Below are 22735 nucleotides of genomic sequence, written 5' to 3'. Positions count from 1 at the left end.
TTAAATAATACTAAAATTAAAATAAATAAATAAATAAATAAAAAGGAGCAATGGATCATATATTTGACTTTAATTTTAATCTTTTATGTGTTTGAAAATTTGGATTTAGTAAACGGATGGGTCGCTACTCCATTTTTGATCATTTTTGTGTCGCTTGACCTATGTATTGATTTTTTTTCCCCCACAAAAATGATATTATTTTATTGTATTTAATATGTAGTATTTGTTAGAATTTTTTTGTGGTGGTGTAAGGGGATGAATTTAAGAGATAAAGAGAGAATAAGAAATTCTCAATTAAGAAGCTATTCAAGTATTTTTTTAAAAAGTTAAAAAAAAGGACTTTTTTTATAATAATTCTTTTTATTATATTTTTTTTAAAATAAGTATTTTTAAAATTAAAAAAATTAAATACAAAATAATTTATTTATAAAGTATTTTTAATATAAATATTTATTATTTAAACTTTTTTTTTTAATTAATTAAACTGTTTATTTAAAACAAATTGAATATTTAAATTTGATATTCTTGTAAATCCATAAAATAATTAAGTGGGGTGCTTTGACTTTAGATGTCATCATGTATTATTAAATTAGGTTTTGTTAACTAGAGAATGACTTTTGTAAGTAATGTGAATAATGGACTCTAGAATTAACCTAATAAAATAAAATATTTTACTTTAAATTATCTTCTAAACCTTAATATTAGGATAACCATCTGCACACCTAATAAATTAAACATCCAACTATTATTAACTGTGCATGAGTAAATCGAATTAAAATAAATAACTATCCAATTAAAAATAATGAACATAATCATCTGTATACCTATTGAATTGAACATCCGACATATTCATTGTTCACATTATTTAATATTTTTATTGTGTACCTATACTTTTCCTATTAAATTTTAATGTTTCATCATAATTTGTAACGTAATGGGGTAGAATATTTTGTGATCAAAATCTTTAATAATTAAGATGTAATCAATATATATACATTTTATAAAAGAAAAATCCACATTTATGGCTGATAAATTGATTAAATTCATCACGTGCTACCTTAAAGAGATTAAACATTGTGTGTGTTTTCGAATACTAAGATATACACAAGTGTACCGTTTCATAACTGAGATCATATGGTAAATATGAATTCCTCCTCTAGCTATGCATGGTTATTGATTTATGTATTCTAACTTTTGGAATAAATCAGACAAGATCTAATAACAATCCATATCAACATAGATTAAATGATATAAAAACAAAAACAATTAAAAATAAGTTAATTTACAAAAATTTAAAAAACTAATTTAAATATTAATCCTGATACGAGTTTTGTGAGACAAATTAAAAATTCTCATATGTCAATTGGTCTAATTATAAGAGAAACAAGTGAGATAATAAAAGAATATTTTGTAAACATAGTTAAATTATTTGTTCAGAAAATACATAAAAAAATTGGACAAGACAATGATTAATGATTATGGAAAATCAAATGTCTTACTATTTACAAGATGTATTGAAGATTCTCGTCAAGATGAATCAAATAAGGGTTAACCACCAAAAACGCTCCCGAATTATTCAAACGCTGACAAAAATATACCCGAATTTTACTATCGACAAAAATGCCTTCAAATAATTTAAAAACACAACAACAATACCCAATAGTAAATATATATTTTCAAAAAATACCTTAGAGATTGAATTTTAATGCAATTTTTTGCAAGAATGATTATAAAAATAATATATTATTATACATAAAAATTGGTAATTTTTTGTTAAGTATATAATATTTTTATAATTATTTTTGTTAATAACCAATAATACTTTTAAAAAATCACAAAATAATATATACTTAACAAAAAATCACCAAATTTTAAGAATAATAATATCTTATTTTTCTAATTATGCTTGCAAAAAATTATATCAAAATTCAATCTCTAATATATTTTTTGAAAAATACATATTTAATGTTAGTTTTTTTACAAGATTATCTAACATTAAATATGTATTTCTCAAAAAATATATTAGAGATTGAATTTTGATACAATTTTTTATAAATATGATTAAAAAAATAAGATATTAGTATCCTTAAAATTTGGTAATTTTTCGTTGAGTATATTTTTTTGTAATTTTTTTGTTAACAACTAATAATACTTTTAAAAAATCACAAAAAATATATATTTAGAAAAAATTATCAAATTTTAAGAATAATAATATCTCATTTTTTTAATTATTCTTGTAAAAAATCACATCAAAATTCAATCTCTAAGATATTTTTTGAAAATATATATTTACTGTTGGGTATTGTTGTTATGTTTTTAAATTATTTAAAGGTATTTTTGTCAATAATAAAATTCGAGTGTATTTCTGTCAGCGTTTGAATAATTTGGGAACGTTTTTTGTGGTTAACCCATCAAATAAACATCATTTTTTTAGTATTTATTTTATATTTATTTTATTTTAGTTTGTTTTGTTTATTTTACGCTCAGCTATGATTTCTCCTTTTTTATTTTAATGAACTTATGAGTTAAAATTTAAACTTAAGAGGTATAAAAATTCTCTAAAATTTGATAATCATTATTTTTCTTAATTTTTATGAATAATTTTTTTTATTTTTTTTTTAATTTAGATGTGAACAGATGAGATAGAATAATTCTCTTATTACATCAAAAAATTAAATTAAGATAAAAAAGTCCTTCCTTTAATTTTCTAACTTATTTTGGATTTCGTTAGTTCTTTATCAAATCCCAAACTAACTTGAAAAAAAAAACTAATAAGATGTGTTTCAGAGATTTATCACATTAATTTTTTTAGAAATAATTCAATGCAACTCGATCGAAAAAAGAACAAAAAATAATATTCTGTAAGTGATAAACTATTTCCTTCAACGTTATCATGAAAATAATTAATCCTCCATAGAGTATTATATATATAGATCAGAGTGGTATTAGGATACAAATATGTCAAGCTTCCTAGTAGTATCTCACCTATAGATTTTCATTTTTCTTCTAATACTTCTCCTACAAATTTTTTTTAAATTTATTAATTTTTAATATTTTTCATTATTTTTTAAATTTTATTAATTTATATATTTTTTTTAAAAAATATAAATACAAAATATATTAATTTATATGTATAATTTTTAATAAATATAAATATAAATTATATTTTTTATATATGAAACTTTTATAAATATAAATATAAATTATTACTGAGGCAAGTACTAACAAAAAAAAATGATATTTGTCATTTTGTATGTCTTATAGCATTGCTCCACTTCCCCCATAATGCACCTAGCCGAACCATGTGATGTTTCTAGGTAAACCCCGACAAGGCAGCAACATATAATTTATTCAGAGACACATATAGCCAGCTCAACCACCACATTTACTAGTCACAATTAATGTCATCACAATTTCTTCGGATTAAAAGCTTTAATGTCACCTCTAGAAAAATTGTTTTTAGCAGTTTTTTACTTTAGGAAAAATATAGATAAATAATAAAATATTAAATAATATAAATAATAAATATATCGAATGTTTAATTTATTAAGTGTATGGATGGTTATTCTAATATTAAAATTTATGTAAGTAATTTGAAGTGTAATGTGTTCTATTTGAATTGGATCAATTTTAAGACCTGTTGTTCATGTTGTTAAAAAAAGTTATTGATTACTTAATATAACCCTTTTATTTTATTGTTGGTGATAATAAAAATATTTGTTAATATATTTACAGATAATTAATTAGATATTAATCATCTTAATTATATTATGTTGTTAAAAAATTTTAGCGACATTTATATAATTGTCAGTAAAAATTGTTTTAACGGCCGAAAAAATATATACCATTGTAACATATATTAATAAAGACAAATATATAATTACTATAAAAATATAAGTTAAATAAGATATACAGTAGTTATTATATTATTGCTATTAAAAATTATTTTTCTTATAGTGCGTATATAATGGATCACAATTATTATTATTATTATTATTATTATTATTGGAGTCGAAGTCGAATTTTCTGTTGAAAAAGAATAAAGACTTGTTCAACAATGAAGAAGCAGCAAGTTGTAGGTAGCTAAGGCTGCTAAAGTGCTAACCCGATTTTTATATATTAATAGATGAAAACTCCATGTGAAAAGCGGCTAACGACTTTTATTAATAAATAAAGACTCTATGTGAAAAGCCTTTAATCAACATCAACAATGCTATATAGAACAAATAAAAATTCCGGTTCGAATAATTGATAGTTAAGGCAGAAGATATATGTTAATTTTTATTGGTTTACCAATCTTTTATTTTTGTATTATATTGAGAACTGGGATAATTATTAAAGATAGACAAACAAGTAATGATCATATTCCTAACATTATCTTATTAATTTCTAAATTATATTGTTATTACAGAACCCATTTCTTTGTCTGTCTATTCTTTTTCCTATTACTGGATTTTCTATGTCATTGCATCACAAACTTCTTATTTACATTAAGAATGCTCCCATGTTTGGATTATTTATAAAATACGACGGAGACTTTGATTTTTTTTACGCTTCCTTTTTAGACTCTTGAGTCTTGACTTCCATTCATTCTTACCCATGAGCTTACCGGTTCAAGATGTATTTTAAAAGAATAAAATAAGGCTAGCTCTCGAAGGTTTTTTTTTTTTTTCCCGGGTAATTTACGGTAATAAATTAATTATAAACTTAAAATATGCAAATATTTTGAATAGAAATTGATTACACGTTTATTTTAAATAGATTTATATAAATTAAATCAAATAAATTTTATTTAAATATTTATATGTAAATCGAATTAATCTAATTTAATTTATTATGCACAGAATTTACATACATAGTAAATATATATGGATTAAAATAAAAATTTTATTATAATAAAAAAATTTATATTTTTATTTTAATAAATATATTAAAAACTAAAATTTATATTTTTTATATTTTTATTTTTAATGCTAAAAATAAAAAGTATACGAACAAAAATAAAACATATAATTTTTTATAATAAATATACAGAAATAAATTCTCGTTGAAATAAAAATTATATGTATTATCTTTGTTCGTATATTTTTTTGGTCGTATATTTTATAAGCCTATAACGAAGGTTGATAGCCATTAATTAATGGAGATAATAATTAACATAGGACTAAAGTCTACATTTCTCTATCCAACAATCCTTGAAACCAATAATATGCTCTTGTTCAACTATATTACTTTATGAAAAGTAATTTTTGCTTCATTTTTATCAAAGCATCCACCATGCAATCAATACATAACTAACATGTGCAGCGGTTAGTTAGGGTAGTTTAATTAGTTGTGACGCAAGCAGTGGGTTAATTTTGTGGAGTTGATTGTGTTCCCTTTTCTCATGGAAAAAGTATGATTGTGGAAAGCTATCAACTCCTAAAAAAATCCTTTTTTTATTTTTTTTTTAAAATTTATAAAAAAATAAAAGTAATTTTATGTTTGGATATCTCATAAAAAAAATTATTTATCAATTATGTATGAGTATAACAATATAAAAATATTCTTTTATTTATTTATTATATGAAAATATCTTTTTTTAAGAAAAAAGATCTTTTAAAAAAAGACTTGTCAAAAAAGATATTTTTTTAAATTTTTCTAATACTTTTATTTTTACTATTAGAAATTTGTCAAATATGCTAAAGATCTTTTTTCAATAAAAAAATATATTTTTTTATCAAAATAATGGCGTCCAAACAAGCACTTAATTTGAATGCTTGTATATATGATTAATGTAAGAAATTAAAAAAAATGTTGAATAATATACTAATAATTCATAAAATATTTGAGAAATAACGTTTAAAAAACTTAGAAATGTAAATAACCAATTAGTTGATTCTTCCTTTTTTTATTTTGTCCGGATCTATTTGATTAGTTATATTTATAAATTATAAATAAGTTTGTAGCAAGAGGTCATCTTCACATTGCTTATTTAATTTTACTCTTTTTTTATTTTAAAATAGCCTTTCCAGATACACCACTTTACTAGATATAACCATTCTTTTTTTGTAGTCTCTATTTGCCATTTTTCGTTTATATTAAAACCAAATTATTATTACTTTCATTATTATTTAAATCATTCAAGTAAAAATATTAAGTACTATTTAATTCCTACTTAAAAAAAGGGGGAAATATTTTTTTTAAGATTGAAAAAACAAGTTTTTTTAATAATATTCAATATGTAGTAGGGAATTTTTTTTCGGCCCTAGGTAGGGATGGATTTTCAGTTGGGCTAACTTACTAAAAATATTAAATACTTTCCTAAAATAAGCGTACAAGTGCACGATCAATAATTTAAAAGAAGAAAAAAAAGGCTGAATTTGTAGTAGGGATGGATTCTGAGTTGGGCCAACCACCCAACTAATTGGTAATTGGGATTCATTGTAGTATAGATCTAAATTGATTAATGAGAGAAACTATAACAAACCAAAATGAATTAAGTTGAGTTGGTCTAGTGGTTAGCTCATTAGTCCGCTTAAATAAGTGTCGAGATTCGAATTCTGTCTTATGCATACAGTAAGGGGATACCATGGGAAACCAAAATGAAAGAGACAAAGTAGTTATCATAAGTTTATCCAATTCTTACTTTCTTAGGTATAGAGATTTATTTGTAATGTTATTCCATTATTGAAGAACTTAACCAATATTAGTTCTATTAGCAACGTTAATTTATAGTTGCATAATAATAAAATTGAGTTTTATTTTTTAGAAACAAGTAAATAAATGGTTTAGAGTAATTAAAAACATAAGTAGAGTTGACGATGATAATCATAAAGGTGGAAATTTATAGAAATATTTTAATGTAATTTCTATTACATATATTAAAATGCAAGAAACGCTTTTTCTATATGAGAATAAGAGTAAGGACGGCTTTTTTTTCTTTTATTGATATTGTTAAGTGTAACTTTTTTATCATTTAATGTTTTTTTATTTGTGTTTTTTTTATCTTATATTCTTACTTAAAGAATGTAGTTAGACATTCAAACGCCTTTTAAACTAAGTCTCTAATTAAGTCGCCGTGCATTTCTTCTTTATAAGTGTATATGAGTTGTTGGCTTTTTCTTTCTTCTCTTTCATTGTCTTTTTTTTTTTTGTGCACTTTTTTTTTTCATTATCGTTGTCTAACATTGCCTCTTCTTCCTTCTTATTTTTTTTTTCTTCTACCATTGCGTCGTCTTTTTTTCTCTTTTTTTTTTCTTTTTTTATCTTTTTTTTTATCTTTGATGAACTTATATTAATTTGATTGAACTTATTAAAAATGTTTGTGCATCATCACCAAAAAATATATAATAAAAAGTTATACATTGTTATATCAATTAAAAAAAATGTATTTTTTGAAAGAAGATGGAGATGAAAATGAAAAGAAATATCAAAATGGGATTAAACGTGAGATGAAATTATGGAATTTTTCCTTCTTATATTATTCAATTCTACTAAAAAGATAATGCGAAATTTAAACAATGTGAACAATGCGTTATAAATTTAGTCCAAATACATATAAAAAATAAAAAATACTCCACAAATTGTCCAAATAAAAAAATTCACTCAATTATTCAAAAAAAAAAACCATTCTAAATCCTAATTTATCAAAGCATTTCACTTTAATACCTAGGGGTGAATGCAGATCGATCGGATCGAATTATATTCAATATCCGAAGTTTTTTTAGTTTAGATCCGTCGAATATTAGATATATCCGCAAAATAACAAAAAAAATTTAAATGCTTATTTTTATTTAAAAAATATCAATAAAATTTATTTTTTTTCTTTTTTAAAATATGTTTACTCTTAAAATAATATTAAACATACTTTTTTTAAATAATAAATTAAAATAATACAACATATATGATAATTATTAGTTGAAATAAAACATAAAAATAATATTTATTTATTTATTTTTGTGGATACGCGGATATGCAGATCGGATATGTGGATAACTACATAAAATCCACAATTCGATCCGGTTAGTGTGCGGATCTGATCTGATCCGATCCGATAACCTTGCGGATCGGATCCATATCCGTAATTTTCGGATCGGATTCGGATAAACACCGCAGATATGCGGATCGGATCCGATTCATGAACATCCCTATTAATACTCCTCTTCTTTCCCAACTGCCTATCACCCCCCACACACTGTCTTGTAAAAATAATCATTCGCATATCTAATAAGTTGAACATGTAATCTATTTTAATTATATATAACTAAACACAATATAATCAAAATAATCATCCACATAACAACTAAAATAACCATCCGCATACTTACTAAAATAAACATCTTAAACTGGTCATTGAATTAATATTAAATGGTTGAGAGATATTGAATGCACAGAATCTCTCCATATGAACCAGGTGACTCGCATTCTTTATGCCTTTAAAGTTTAAATATTGTCTTATTTCACAGCTTTCTGTATGTCATGTACATACATGTTACCATGTTTTTCCAATCGCCAGCTAAATGAAAACATAAAATGTATGGAAGGGTTAGGAGAATGAGAAACAAATAAGAAAGATTACTTGAGAAAAAGCTGGAATGTTACCATTTTATGTCCGACAGCGGCAACCTGGACAATGGGATGAACAGATTGATGGCTCCATCGATGCTTCACTTTCCAGCGATTTTTACCGGAAATTATAGCGTCTTAGAACAACAAACCGGCACGATGCAGCAGCAACTCCACGAGAGGGTTGTGCAACACCGCAACACCGTGGTCAGGAGAGAGTGGCTCGAAAACAGCGGTAGCAGCATTTGGCTGAACTTCGGATGACGAGGTGCGTCGGACTGATCGGCGAAAATGGAGGCGAGAGGCTACGGCGGCGTCGGGATGGCCGGCGGAGAGCGCAGCGGCACGAGGTGAAAATTGGAGAAGATGACGACGAGTTTTAGATGCGTATTGGAGATTATCGTGAGATTAGAAATAACCGTATGTAGTGTGAATGAATTTAAATACTAATCTTAATTTTTTCAAATTTTAAAATTTAAAATTAAATATTAATTAATAATCTAATTTTTATTTTTAATTTTACTTTTTTTAATGAATTGTTCACGTTCACAATTAGCATTGTTTCCCCATAGTTTCTCCCACATTATCATCCCTAAACACAATCACTCCTGTAATTCTCAAAATTTTCATACATTAAAAAAAAAAACTAAATCTCTTTTCAACAAAACAATTTCATTTTTTTTTAATTTAGGACAAAAGATAAATGTAAAATAAATAAAAAAGATTTAAAAAAACAACCCAGACAAGAGATCCAAATTCCCACGGTGGCATAGGAAAGCCACATTGTTCTATCTTTTCCCAATCAAAAACTCCACCACACAAATCAAATCCCTAACCTTCTCAGTTTTTGCTTCGTTTCTATCTGCAACAATTACTACTATTTTTTATTTTTTATTTTTTTAATCTCACGCATCTTCCAGCTCGGTTGAACCATTCTTTCGCTTCTTCATCGTGCCGCCATTTATTTTTTCCCTTTTTGGGATCTTTGTGGTTGTTGTCTGATTCCGATGAATTATGCAAAAGAAGTTTCGTGTGTTGACCCCATTTCTGTCGCAAATGGCCGCCGCTGACAACACCACCAAGCCAAGGGTATTGTATCTTTGTATGATTGGAACCTTTCCTCTTCACATTTTACTTTCTTCTCTTCAATCTCAACCCTCAACTTCCCATTTTGTTGTTGCTCTATTTGATTCTTAGGAAGATTTTTTTATTAGCTTAATTCAATTCTATAATTTCTGTTTTGTTTTTAGCTATCAAGTTTCGATTTTTTTTTTTTGTTGCTTGCTCTATTTGTTTCCAGGGAGATTTTGGTGACTTGAATTGAGTTCAAGCTTAATTAGTTAATTCAGTTTTCTGATTTTTGAAAAACACACTTTAGTGGACTAGGTAAAAGGATGGTCAAATTGAGCTAACCTGCACTAATTTCAGGATTCCTAGGATGAAAGTGAAAATTCATGAATGAGTGATTCCCTTTTTAATAGTAGTTAAACAATTAGGTTTCTGGAAAATTGTTGTGGATGTTAGCTTAGTTGCTGAAGATTGATCTGGATAGGTGTAGGAATGGAGTTTACAGATTAACTGAATCATATTAACTTGATTGTTGTAGTGACATATGTAAGCATGAGTGGTTAAACCTCCATTTTGTAGGATCTTTCTTTCCCTGATTTTCAGAACCTCGATGTATGGTTTTGAGTAACTTTGCAACAATTTGATGAAGCTTCTAGTTCATACCATGCAATGCTCATTTGTTAAAATAGTTGCTAGCGATATTTGAAACTGCCATAATCTAAAAGTTCTATATCAGTACTGCATATTGCAAAATGTGAATCGACGAGTAGAAAATGTATAACTTGATGTCTATAACTACATTTTGTAATTAACTGTTCTTTTATGTGTTCTTGTTGTGACACTTTTACTGAATTGAAGGATTATTACAAAGTGTTGGAGGTTGATTATGATGCAACTGATGAAAACATCAAATTAAATTACCGAAGACTTGCATTGGTTAGTATATTCTAGCTCTTTTGATACTTGATCTTTCGAAATTTTTTCCTCTACAAGTTTGACTTACTTTGTAGGATGGATTCTACTCCATTTTACAGAAATGGCATCCTGACAAGCATAAAGGTGACAGTACAGTTACTGCAAAATTTCAAGAGATAAATGAAGCTTACAATGGTAATTCTTAATTGCAATGAGAAAAAGAAAGATTCATAAATATACTCTTTATCAACATTTCTGGAAATTGATTATATACCTCACCATCTTGAACACAATCATAATATGCAAATTCTGATTGTTAGTGAAGGACAATTGATTGTAACAACAAAGATTGCGGTCCTTCATTAGTTTTGATTGGAAGTTTAACCTTCGTTGGTTTTATGGCTTTCAGCTCCCAGTTGTTGTATTACTGTTTAGCTATTTCATATTTTTCCCCATATACTAGTGTACAGTATGTGAGGCTACTTAGGGGAAACTAGATTTGTTTAGGAGGGATGGAAATCTCATACATGATTGTAACAGAACTCAAACCCATCCCCAAAACTGTTTTTCTTTTTTGGAGATCTGGCTAATATCACATTTTAAATATTTCCTTATGGTGACAAATAGATTGATGTTATAAAGGAAAGTGGATATTCTTTTATCCAAAAAAAAAGGAAATTGGATATTAGATGAAAGCTGAAATTTTGCGAGATTGTTAGCTTGAATGTTACTATCAAACTCAAAATTTGTCCTATATTAAATAGGGGGAAAACCTTGGATCAAGTTTACCATATGCATCCGTCCAACCGTCACTTCGAATTTTTCAGTTCAAATAAATATCAGCATGTTAGTATTTGATCTGAGAACTGGAGGGAATGTATATAAGGAACTTGAGCAAGCGTTGTCCTTCTTAAAATTACTTTCTGATTAATGGGACTGAAGTTACACTTCGGATCAAATTTAATCCCTTACCTTTACATGCGTAGACAGAGTTGTACGTTTTTCCTCCACACAGTTTTGGTTTAGAATAGACAAAGCAGCGTTATGAAATGGTACTCATGTATTTCTACATTTCTTTGTAATTTTTGATAGTGTTGAGTGATCCTGCCAAGCGTTGTGACTATGATTTAACCGGAGCCTGTGAGATCGAAAAGTATAGCTTGCAGGTATGGATCTTGGCTATATTTTTTTGGCATTAGTAGTTTTTGAATTAGACTTGTCTATGATTGTTCTGTGTACTCTCTTGATGATAACAGCTGTTTTGTACTTAACTTTGTTAGACGTGTCTCATTACAGGAATACCTTGCCAGATTTAAAGGCATGATTCTTACCTGCAATGGACTTGGCATCAACCATACAGACAGATGGTAATTCTTTCGAGTTTTCCATTCCCCTGACCCTCTTTTCTTCACCTCATTAGCGACTACGTTCAGAGGAATTGCAAAAGCATTCAGTGCTTGATTAAAAAGCACACTAAAAATCATGTCTCTGTTTTCAATTGAGCAGATTTATTTTCAGTAAATCAGTCCTTTTATTTGTTGTTCAACACTAAATCCTACAAGTTTATATTGCAGGTCGCCACATTTGATTGAAAGTATTGATTCCTTAGATGAGTAAAAGGTCTGTCCTTTCTGTTGTTATACATATTCTATGTTCTCTTGATATGAACACTGCAATAGGGCATGTCCCTTCAAATTCATTTGAGAAGTTAGACCAGAAGAACAGAATTATGATTTATGAATGAGGATACCTTAATATGCCTTTTCTCTTTGGCAACTAGAGAGGATACTCTATTTGGGGTAATCCCTGCCCTTAAGTTCCATCCCAGCCAATTTTACTGAAATATGAACCTTGGACCTCCATAAGACCATAATTGAGAGTACCAAAAGATGAGTTGAAATACATAAACATCATGGTCCGATTGAATGTATGACTAATACTTCCAAATATACGTTTAGAAGTTAGAACTGTCTCAGCTCTATGTCCTTGTACAACGTATATTTCATGCATTTTCCCTTTAGGTTTTTAACCTTATATTGTTATGTTATCTTTACCTAAAAAATTTAGTAGTTTGATTTTAACGCATTAGTAGTGTAAAATTATACTAGCATCTAATGGATGGATTTGAACATCAATTATATGTTAAGAAAGGGTAAAGAACTATTATGATCCTCAACGTTCGGATCAAATTCTAATTTGGTTTTTAATATTTTAAACGTTATATTGTTTACTCAAAAAGTTTTAATCGGGTTTATTGTTGTCTTATTGTTAAATTTGACACGAATAATTAACGAAGTGATAAACAAAGTGAGTGAAGTGGATGTGAACAATATTATTAGTTAGGTTATATCTTTTTATTCTTGTGTAAGAAAAATATAATCAAAATTTTTTGTCACAATTCTTTATTTTTTGTTTTTTGTCATACAACATCTTAGATCGTAGTATGTAATCACCAATGTTTGAGTATCAAAAGGAAAAGTTTTACATTAGTAATAGTTGATCGGTCGATTTTATCTACGTATTGAAATTAAATGATATTAGTTTTTATTATGCTAATTATTCATATTAAATTCAATGGTGTTTTAAGATATTTAAATATTAGAGACTAAATTAATACTTAGTCCAAAAGTTAGGATCAAACAAAATTTTATGTTAAAAAATTTCTGCCCCAGCATTTTCTTAAGATAAATTAGTTGAGGAAGTAGTGGCTGGATAGTACACTTCAAAAGCTCCAACTACCCATAATTTCTAGTTTTTTTCACTTTCTTAAATCCACAATTTTGTCAGAAAGTGCAACCATTCAATTTAAAACAGCCTAGTTTCTGCCTCATTGAAAGCTTATCATCAAAAATCACTGTCTCTTGTGTTTTCTTCAATGTATTATTACTTACGAATTTTTTTTTTTTGGTCTAGTATTATCACTTGTGTTATCCGCACCTGTGCTTCATGGATATACATGTACTACAAAACAATTCTACGTAGGACCCTTTTAACTTTTTCGCCGATTCTTTCTCGATATAAAAGAGATTGGGTCCGTAAAAATTGCATTACATCATACATGTATTACATTATGGAAACTTAAAATTGAATTACAATTATGAGAATAAGATTTCTCAATTTCTCAATTCAATGACAGCACAATCTAACCAATAGGCATCAGTTTGATTAGTTTCAAGGGCCATTATGAGAAATATTGTTCAAATGTGGCTTTTGGCCTGTCTCAGATATTCACCGGTAAAATACTAATAAAAAATTAATATTAATGATCGTTGTCATTTGTCAAGATTCCTCTGTTATGATATTTACTAACACTAACATATTTTTGTAAAGTGAGAGGATCTACAAAGTGAAAAAATGAGTATTAAATTATCATGAAATTATAATAGTAGAGTTCATACGTAACTAAATTTTTTCACTTTGAAAGAGTTTTTTTCATTGTGAAATGTTGAAGCCTGTAGTAAGGACCACGGTAAAGAACTTTTCTTGCGTAACATGTTTATTTTTTATCTACACATAAATATTTTATGTACCTAAAAATTAGTTATTATATATCTATTTTATTTGATACAGAACGGACTTTAGAATAAGATAAAAAAAAAAGATTTCTTTACCTCAATTTGATTTTTTGATACAATAGTCAAGGAAATTTTATTTTATCTTTTCTGTTCATATCCAAATTTTTTAAAGAAACTTACAAAAATTTTCGTTCATAAAAATTAATTCAAAAAGAATAACAAAGGAGTCTTTAAATAGAAACACTAGATACTTCCACAATATTGCCTCGACTCGGAGGAAGAACAATCGGATTGATGCTTTAAGACTCCATGGAAGACTAGTGCGGAATCAATGCCAGATCTAGGTGGCTATAAGAGATTTCTATAAGGACTTGTACCATCAAGAGACATCAGCAATAATAGGGTTTCGGGATGGCCTGGTTAGACGAATAACTGGGGAGGAGGCAGCGGAGCTAGAATTGATGCCGACTGCTGAAGAAATAAAATTAGTAGTGTGGGATTGTGAGTCATCGAAAGCACCAAGAAGTGATGGGTATAATATAAATTTTCTAAAGAAATGTTGGGTGGAAGTTGGGAGGGAATTCACGAAGACAGTGCTTGGGTTCTTCCATTCAGCTGTGCTACCTAAGAGTTCGAACGTTACCTGGGTGGCGTTGGCACTGAAATTCGTTGGAGCTACAGAAATAAAAGACCTTCGGCCAATTAGTATGGTGGGCTGTGTATATAATGTCATATCTAAGGTGTTGGTTCGGAGGATGCGGCAGGTGATGCCAGGACTAGTGGGGGAGACGCAGAGCGCTTTTGTGCAGGGCAGGAAAATCCATAACGGGGCTTTGATAGCATGCGAAACTGTACAGTGGCTGAAGTCAAGAAAAAGGATCTCACCGATAATTAAACTGGATTTTCAAAAAGTGTATGATCGGGTCAAATGGAGCTTTGTGGATATAGTGCTGCAGAAGATGGGATTTGGACATAGGTGGCGGGACTGGATTATGGAGTGTGTATGTTCTGCGTCTATGTCAGTTCTAATTAATGGAGCTCCAACTAAGCCTTTCAAAATGGAAAGGGATCTACGGCAAGGTGATCCTTTGTCTCCCTTTCTATTTGTACTTGTTGTTGATGTGCTTCATAGGATGATTGGGGAGGTGGTAAGGAATGGGTGCATATCTCCACTCTTGGTTGGACGAGATCACATTGAATTATCGCACTTACAGTTTGCAGATGACACTATACTATTCTGCCCTCCGGAGGACGAGACCGTACATAATTACAAGCGCCTTCTGCGCTGTTTTGAGCTGATGTCTGGGTTGAGCATTAATTTCGAGAAGTCCAGTTTCATTCCGGTTAATTGTGAGCAACATTGGGCGCAGAGGATGTGTCATTTGCTGGGGTGTAAGGAGGCTTCCCTTCCTATTCGGTATCTTGGCATATCCTTGGGAGCGAATCCGAGGCTAGTGAAGACATGAAAACCAATGATTGATAAGATGGAAGAAAAGCTAAGTTTATGGAAAGTAAAGACCCTCAATAAAGCGGGTAAGCTGGTTCTCATAAAATCGGTTCTTAACAGTCTGCCTATATACTATTTAAGCTTGTACAAGATGCCAAAGACAGTAGCGGAGAAGTTGATCACCTTACAATGACGGTTCTTGTGGAGTAAAGAGGACAGGAGAAATGGTATGCCACTAGTGAGATGGGAGGTAGTGATGGCTCCTAAAAAGACGGGTGAGTTGGAAGTGGGAGATGCAGTACTTCGGAATACAGCTCTTCTGTTTAAATGGTGGTGGCAGTTTTCGAAAGAGGACTGCCCCTTATGGAAAAAAGTAGTGTATTCTTGTAATAGCATGAATCCATCTGAAATGCTGTGGGGTCAACCTATACCTTCGAAAGGGGGTCTTTGGCGGAAAATTTGCACAAATAAGGGATAAGATGATCAGAGGACTATCAATGGACGTAGAAAATGGCAGAACAACCCGCTTTTGGGAGGATGTCTGGCTACCTGGTGGGGTGTTGAAGGATATGTTTCCAAGACTGTTCTCGGTCTCAAACCTTAAGGGTTCTGTTATAGGAGATTGCGGGTTTTGGGATGAGTTAGAGTGGATATGGAGCTTCTAGTGGAGGAGGCAGCTGTTTCAATGGGAACTGGAGCTCTTGAACCAACTCCATGAGATCTTACTGTCAATGACACTAACGACTGCGAGAGAAGATAGGGTCGTCTGGAAATTTGATAGAACTGGTACTTTCTCCACAAACTCCTTTGTAAAGGTGATGCAGGAAGCGGTCATCCCGGAGGCAATAACTAGCTATAGCTTCACTAGTGCTGTTTGGAGGGACTTCGTCCCGCAAAGGGTGAAACTGTTTACGTGGTTTGTTTTGGTTGAGATGGTGAATACTAAAGAACGACTATCCAAAATAGGTGTTATTTGTTAGCTTGATAATATGTGTGCGTTGTGCTGTAAGTTTGTTGAGTCTGTCTTTCATTTATTTATTGGTTGCGAGCTTACTTGGCAGATGTGGAGCGCATGGCTTTTCGCCCTTGGAAGGTCATGGACCGTCCCAAGTACACTGAAGCAACATTTTGAGAGCTGGACGCATGCTGCACAGAGAAAGATAGAGAGAAAGAGGTGGTTGGTTGGGTTCTTTGCTGTAATTTGGGCAATTTGGCTAGAGAGGAATGATTGGGTTTTCAATAATCATGGCTCAGGAGTGGTAGAAATCATCAAAAGGTCCTTTACGCTTTTTGATGAGTGGCTTGGTGATACTTCCTTTGATTGTTGATGGTAATGCCGAAGATGACAAGAGGTTGATATCACTTTTGCGGGTTCAGTAATGTTTGTATTTTTGACAATTACTTGGTTTCATGGATCTATTAGATCCACTTTATTATGTTGAGCACTTCTTAATTAAAAAAAAAATCTTTAAATAGGCTTTTATCAGATCAACTTAAGAATGAGCCAAATTTTTTAAATATCTAATTTGAATTTAAATTTCTAAAGATAATTTAATTTAAATCAAGATTTGATTTTTATTGGATTAGATCAAATTTAATTTAAATTTAAACTTTATAAAAATACTACTAAATAAGTCAGAACTAAGTCAAATCTTCTTACAAATCCTAACAACGAAACAAACTAAAACATAAACTAAAAAATCCTGCTAAACACGTATCATTTCTAAATAATCAACTATTAGAATAATCAATTCTGCAATAGATAAATAATTAAAATTATTTGCAGTAGTATAATAAATTCTTTTTATAAAATATCAAATATATATTTCTATGCCCGATAATGGATTATAAATGATTTTTTAATATGACATTGATTCTTCGGTACCATTGTACCAACTAGTTTTTAAAAACAGAATCTAGAAAAGAAGGGGGAAGTGGGGCTTTATCAAACGCATGGAAGATGCAAAGCTGTTTGGGTTTGATTCTTGCGTGTAAAATGTGACGGCAAGTCCTTCCTCTGCCTCGGCCCTTGGGGGCTATATTCACGAATGTTATAACGTAATGCTATCAACAACTTATTAGTATTACTATATCCACAAGAAAAGTAGAAAACGAGACAAATTATAAGTATATTATAGCTATAAAATAATTTTTTTGGTAAATAATAAAATTAGACAATGAGTGAAAATTTTCACTAAGTTCAACAGAGAGAATGTGCATTGCATACAAAGATACAATGCATCAGCATTACCCCTATAAAATATAATTCTAAGTAAATTATTAAGTTTGAAGATGAGTAGGCTTAAAAAGTTGTTGCGTGGAAGCTGAACAATTCATTATACTTACGCTTAAGCATTCAATCATTAAATACTTAAAAAGATGATTGCAGTCTAAGGCAGAATATAAAGTAAAAGAGAATTTTTTAAATGCATCTATACCGATATTTCAATAATTTTAACCATTAATCTTAATTAATATATATTATATATTTAGATATATTTTTTATAATTGAAATCCACGATTAAAATAATTGAAACACTAGTGTATAAACAATACAACGAACAAGCAAACAACACTCTTGCGTATCCAGTTGTATTTTCTACTCTCTTCTTTTCTGCTGAAAGCAACAAGCTTACGAGTGAGTAATGAGCTATATATATATTGAAGATATGCCCTTGAAGATATATATCTTCGCTGTATTCCAGCGATAATTTTGTATCCACCCCAAAAAACAATATTCAAAAAGTTTTAATTTTGATCCAATTCTAAATAAATTTATTATCACTGCATTTTGTTTTATTGGATCTCGTAACTAATAAGAGTTTTAATTTTGATCTCATATTAATAAATTGTTACATACTTACATGCACAAAATAAAATTTGATCTCTCAATACTTATTTAAATATATACATAAATTAATTATTCAATTAATTCAAGTTAATCTAAAACTCTTTTATGTTGACATCACAAGTAAATTCTAAAAACGATTGCAAAAAATAAAATTAAAAATTAATTTGTTTATAGTATAAAAGAATTCAATTTTAATGTAATATAATATTATATTAATAAAAATAATTATTTTTTATTTTAATCATAATAAATAGTTATTTAAAAATTAAATATAATTAAAAAATAATGTAAAACGTTTTATATATTATGTTGTGTGTATATTAAAATTAAATTTTTATAAAAAATATAAAAAAATTTACACCGAATAGTTTGCCTGGTTTTGCCAACGAGCTATATAGTTGCATAGTATTTTTTGTAAAGAAAAAAAAAAGAATATATATCTATTTTGGTTTTTAAAAAATTTTAAATTAGATATTTTAGTCTTCAACTAAAATTAATTATTCGATTGGTTTCTAATAATTAATTCCGTCAGTCACTTAAGTCTTTGACTCCGTCAACTCAAACGGAAGATAAAATGGTCCCTGAAAACTCTAACACGGGACAAAATGATCTCTGACAACTCTAATAAGGGACAAAATGATCATGACCCCTTTATTTAAAAACGGCACTGTTCTTTCCCAATTTTTATCATATCTCGCATAACCCTAACATTCATACTCTCCTTCTTCACCTTTACAGCATTCTTTTCCATCTTTTCGTTCCTCCCCTTTATCTCCAAGATTAAGTCATGGTGTAATTGTCACATGTGTCGCACCTAGCTACCTCAACATGTCATGAACCACACACTTCCTAAATCTTTGTGACTGTTACATCCACCTCCTCTATACTTCACCCACCAAAAGCATCCACTTCCACGATTTTGATAACATCACCTCCAACCCCGACAATATCCACGACATTCTCAAGACCAAGTTCCACAACTATTCCAAAGGCACGCCTTTCTCCATTCTCCGGCAAGCAATATAGATTGTTAGACATTAGGATATCATGAGAAGATTCTCCTTCAACATCATATGCAAATTCTCATTTGAAATAGACACCGAGTGCTTCATTCCTTCTTTCTCGGAGTTCAAGTTGGCAGATAGATTCGACTTCGCATCCAAGCTATTACAACGAGCAATGTCGCCGTTGCCGCTCATATGAAAACTGAAGCGATTACTGAACATTGGTTCGAAGAAGAAGCTAAAGGAAATGATCGGAGTGGTGGATAATGTGATCATGGAGATGTTAGGACAGAGGAGGAGGGAGATGGCAACGATGACAACGAGTCTTAACAAATCAGACTTACTGTGTAGATTCATGGGATCCATCATCAAAGAAGACAACTAGTTGAAAGACATAGGCATTAGTTTTCTGAGTATGGATTGATTGAGAACAAGTTGAGGAATTTTTTTCTTGTAAACATTAAATTTAGAGTGTACATTATGTAGTTTGAAGTTACACTGTTAGACTGTTAGTGTTATGCGAGATATGATAGAAATTGGGAGAGAACATTGTTGTTTTTAAATAGAGGAAATCAGGGACCATTTTGTCCCTTATTAGAGTTGTCAAAGACTATTTTGTCCCTTATTAGAGTTGTCAGGATCTAAGTAACCGACGGAATTAATTGTTAAAGACCAATTGAGTAATTAATTTTAGTTGGAGACTAAGTGTGTGTTTGGATTACAGTTTGCAAACGGGAGTTTGCATAAAATTGATTTTGTAAACTTGATTTTGGTCAAAAGTAGGTTTGTGTTAAAGTGATTTATGTTTGGTAATTTTTGTATCAAAATGGATTATAGTAAAATAAATGTTGTTTGGCTTATACCATTTAAAATCACTTTTAGATAAAAAATTACTAAAATGGACATCAACTTAGATTTTTTTTTATATTATCCTATTGTTTTAATTTAGATATTTAAATAGATTTTATTAGTTAATTTTATAATAAAATTAATATTTACTTACTAAAATAAAAATAACATATAAAAATAGACAAAATATTTTTTTAAATAAAAATAAAAATTATATATTTTAGATATATATATATATATAAGAATATTTAATCAAATATGTTACATTTTTTAAGTATTAAATGTTACTTTAGTATTTTTTTACATCGTACTCTTATTCTAGTACTCTCAATAATCTTATTCTTAATATTAATTTGAAATCCAACGTTTATGATTTTATTATTATATATGATTAATTTTTTATTTAATTTATCTTTTTTAATGGAATCATAATCTATATTATAAAAAATTACACTAAAATATAGTATAGGAGAATTACAATTATAAAAGATAGTACTGAAAATAATAAAAAAAAATTAAATAATTGAAACAAATCTAAAAGTTTTTAATGATCTTTTTATATAATATATTTTTAGTATTTTTAGTACTCTTTTTTTAGTATGTTATAATTTTTTACTATTATTATTATTTACAGTTAATTTTTTTATTTAATTTACTTTACCTAATAGAATTAATAAATCATATTATAAAAAGATAATAACAAATATAATACATAAAAATCACGATTATAAGAGTGTATAATGTCAAACAAATAGTTAAAAAAATAAAAATAATAAATAATAGAAAATTAGAGCTCATATAAATAGAAATAACAAGAATTTTATAAATAATACAATAACATATACAAAAGATAAAGTTAGTAAAAAGTAAATAAAAGGTTAGTATCTATGGCTAAAAGCCCGTTTAGAAAACGCAGAAACTAAAAATAGTTGCTTCTTGTATGAGAAAAAAATTTGCCAAACCAAAAGTTGAAACTTTCAAGAAATTTAAACGTGCTTCTTCCCTTCCAACGAGTTTTCCAAACACACCCTAAAGTGTCCAATCTGAATATTTTTGAGGAAAAAAAAGAAGAAAGAATAGTTAGCCTGATTTTTCTTGCGTAAGTGACGGGCTGCTGAGGTAACAACCCACTAGTAATTACTAATTAGTAAATGTATTGATTATTGAAGTTTCCAACTTTGACCATTGATTCATTATATTTCTCTCTAGCTGCTACACAATGAGACACAGATCCTCGTCATCCATCATTCTTTAATAAACTTAACATGTCCAATATTCAACTCTTTAACAAAATATAATAACGAAAATTTGCATTGATACCATGCCATCATCATCATCATCTCAAAACAGATTCTGGGAATCCCAAATTCCCACTACTCTTTTCATTTTTCAACAACAATCTCAGCCACATTTTTTTTTATTTCCCATCAAATGCTATATATAAACACCACCAAAAAAAAACTAACACAACAACAATTTGGGAAAATTTTTTTTATTTTCCACATAAAAAAAATATTTGTGTGGAACGCAATTAAAAGAGAAAAAAAAAAGAGATTCATTCAGAAAGGAACAAGCGAATGTGATCAAGGAAGGTCAAATGCTGAGGCCGATCACCGCGCTTGACGTATCCCTTGGTCTCTTTCTTCGTATAACACCGTAACCCTCTCTTCCCATTCTTCTTCCACATCTCAACGGCGTAGTTACTATGCGCAAAATACGCCTCTGCGCACGTTAGCACGCCCGGCGCATCCTCCGTCATCATCGTCTCATCTTCCAAATTTACCTGATCCTCGTTGTTTACATTCTCGTCAGCGCCTTCCTCGGCCGGAAGAAGCTTGATCGGTAACCGCTCGTAGTGGTGGCGCGTGGTTCCTTCGAGTTCGTCCATACGGGCCAGGCCGCGGGCCGAGACGGAGTACAACTCGCCATGGACTTTGTGGCCCGAGCCCGGGAGGTTGAGGAGGAAGGGGACTCTGTAGGGCCCGCAGACGAGGGGGTAGCTGTGCGATGTCTTGTAGAGGCCGATGAAGGAGGCGTCGCCGGTGCGGATTAGGTCTTGGAGGAGGTTGTGGTTGGAGAAGCCTCTCTTCAAGGTTCCGTACGAGAAGATCAGGGTTCTGTTCCCATCGTTGGCATCGTGGTTGTGGTGGTGCACGGTTTCTGCTACCATATTTGGATCATGAAAGAGAAACGAAGAGAAATTGGGAATGAGAGCGAGATTCGTTTGTTGAGGAGTGAGGCATATGGGTTTGGGGTTTGGATTGAATGGTTGGAGGGCTCTCGTCTCTTTATAAAGCTCTGATATGGTTAGACACAGAAAAGGGGAGTTTTCTATGCTAACATTTTGGTTTTATTTTTTAAAATAGAATCATTAGTTATTCTTTAAATATTATCTTTTACTCCGTTTTTAAAGAAGAGAAAAAAAATAAAAAATAAAAAATAATTTTTTTTTAACTATTAGTATATGAGAGTGAATATTTAAAAAGAAAAGTATAAGGTATTAATATATTATTTGTCAATTTATTATTAACAATAATTA

At 29.5% G+C, this 22735-nt stretch overlaps 2 protein-coding genes across 2 annotated transcripts; one reads left to right on the top strand and one right to left on the bottom strand.

Annotated features, from left to right (window-relative positions):
• The first annotated feature begins 9311 nt into the window (after positions 1-9311).
• On the top strand, positions 9312-12502 carry LOC130969816 (uncharacterized). Its single transcript, XM_057895711.1, has 6 exons — positions 9312-9636; positions 10474-10551; positions 10650-10725; positions 11623-11696; positions 11827-11897; positions 12105-12502. Exons 1-6 carry the CDS (start codon positions 9562-9564, stop codon positions 12145-12147), a joined length of 417 nt encoding a protein of 138 aa, XP_057751694.1. The 5' UTR covers positions 9312-9561; the 3' UTR covers positions 12148-12502.
• Positions 12503-21532: 9030 nt separating this feature from the next.
• Positions 21533-22505, bottom strand: LOC130967678 (putative gamma-glutamylcyclotransferase At3g02910). Its single transcript, XM_057892646.1, has one exon. It carries the CDS (start codon positions 22364-22366, stop codon positions 21752-21754), a length of 615 nt encoding a protein of 204 aa, XP_057748629.1. The 5' UTR covers positions 22367-22505; the 3' UTR covers positions 21533-21751.
• Positions 22506-22735: the final 230 nt, after the last annotated feature.

This window comes from Arachis stenosperma, chromosome 3 (assembly GCF_014773155.1).
Source record: "Arachis stenosperma cultivar V10309 chromosome 3, arast.V10309.gnm1.PFL2, whole genome shotgun sequence".
NCBI lineage: Eukaryota > Viridiplantae > Streptophyta > Magnoliopsida > Fabales > Fabaceae > Arachis > Arachis stenosperma.
Note: the sequence above shows the minus strand (reverse complement) of the source record. Positions and strands in the feature narration are given on the sequence as shown.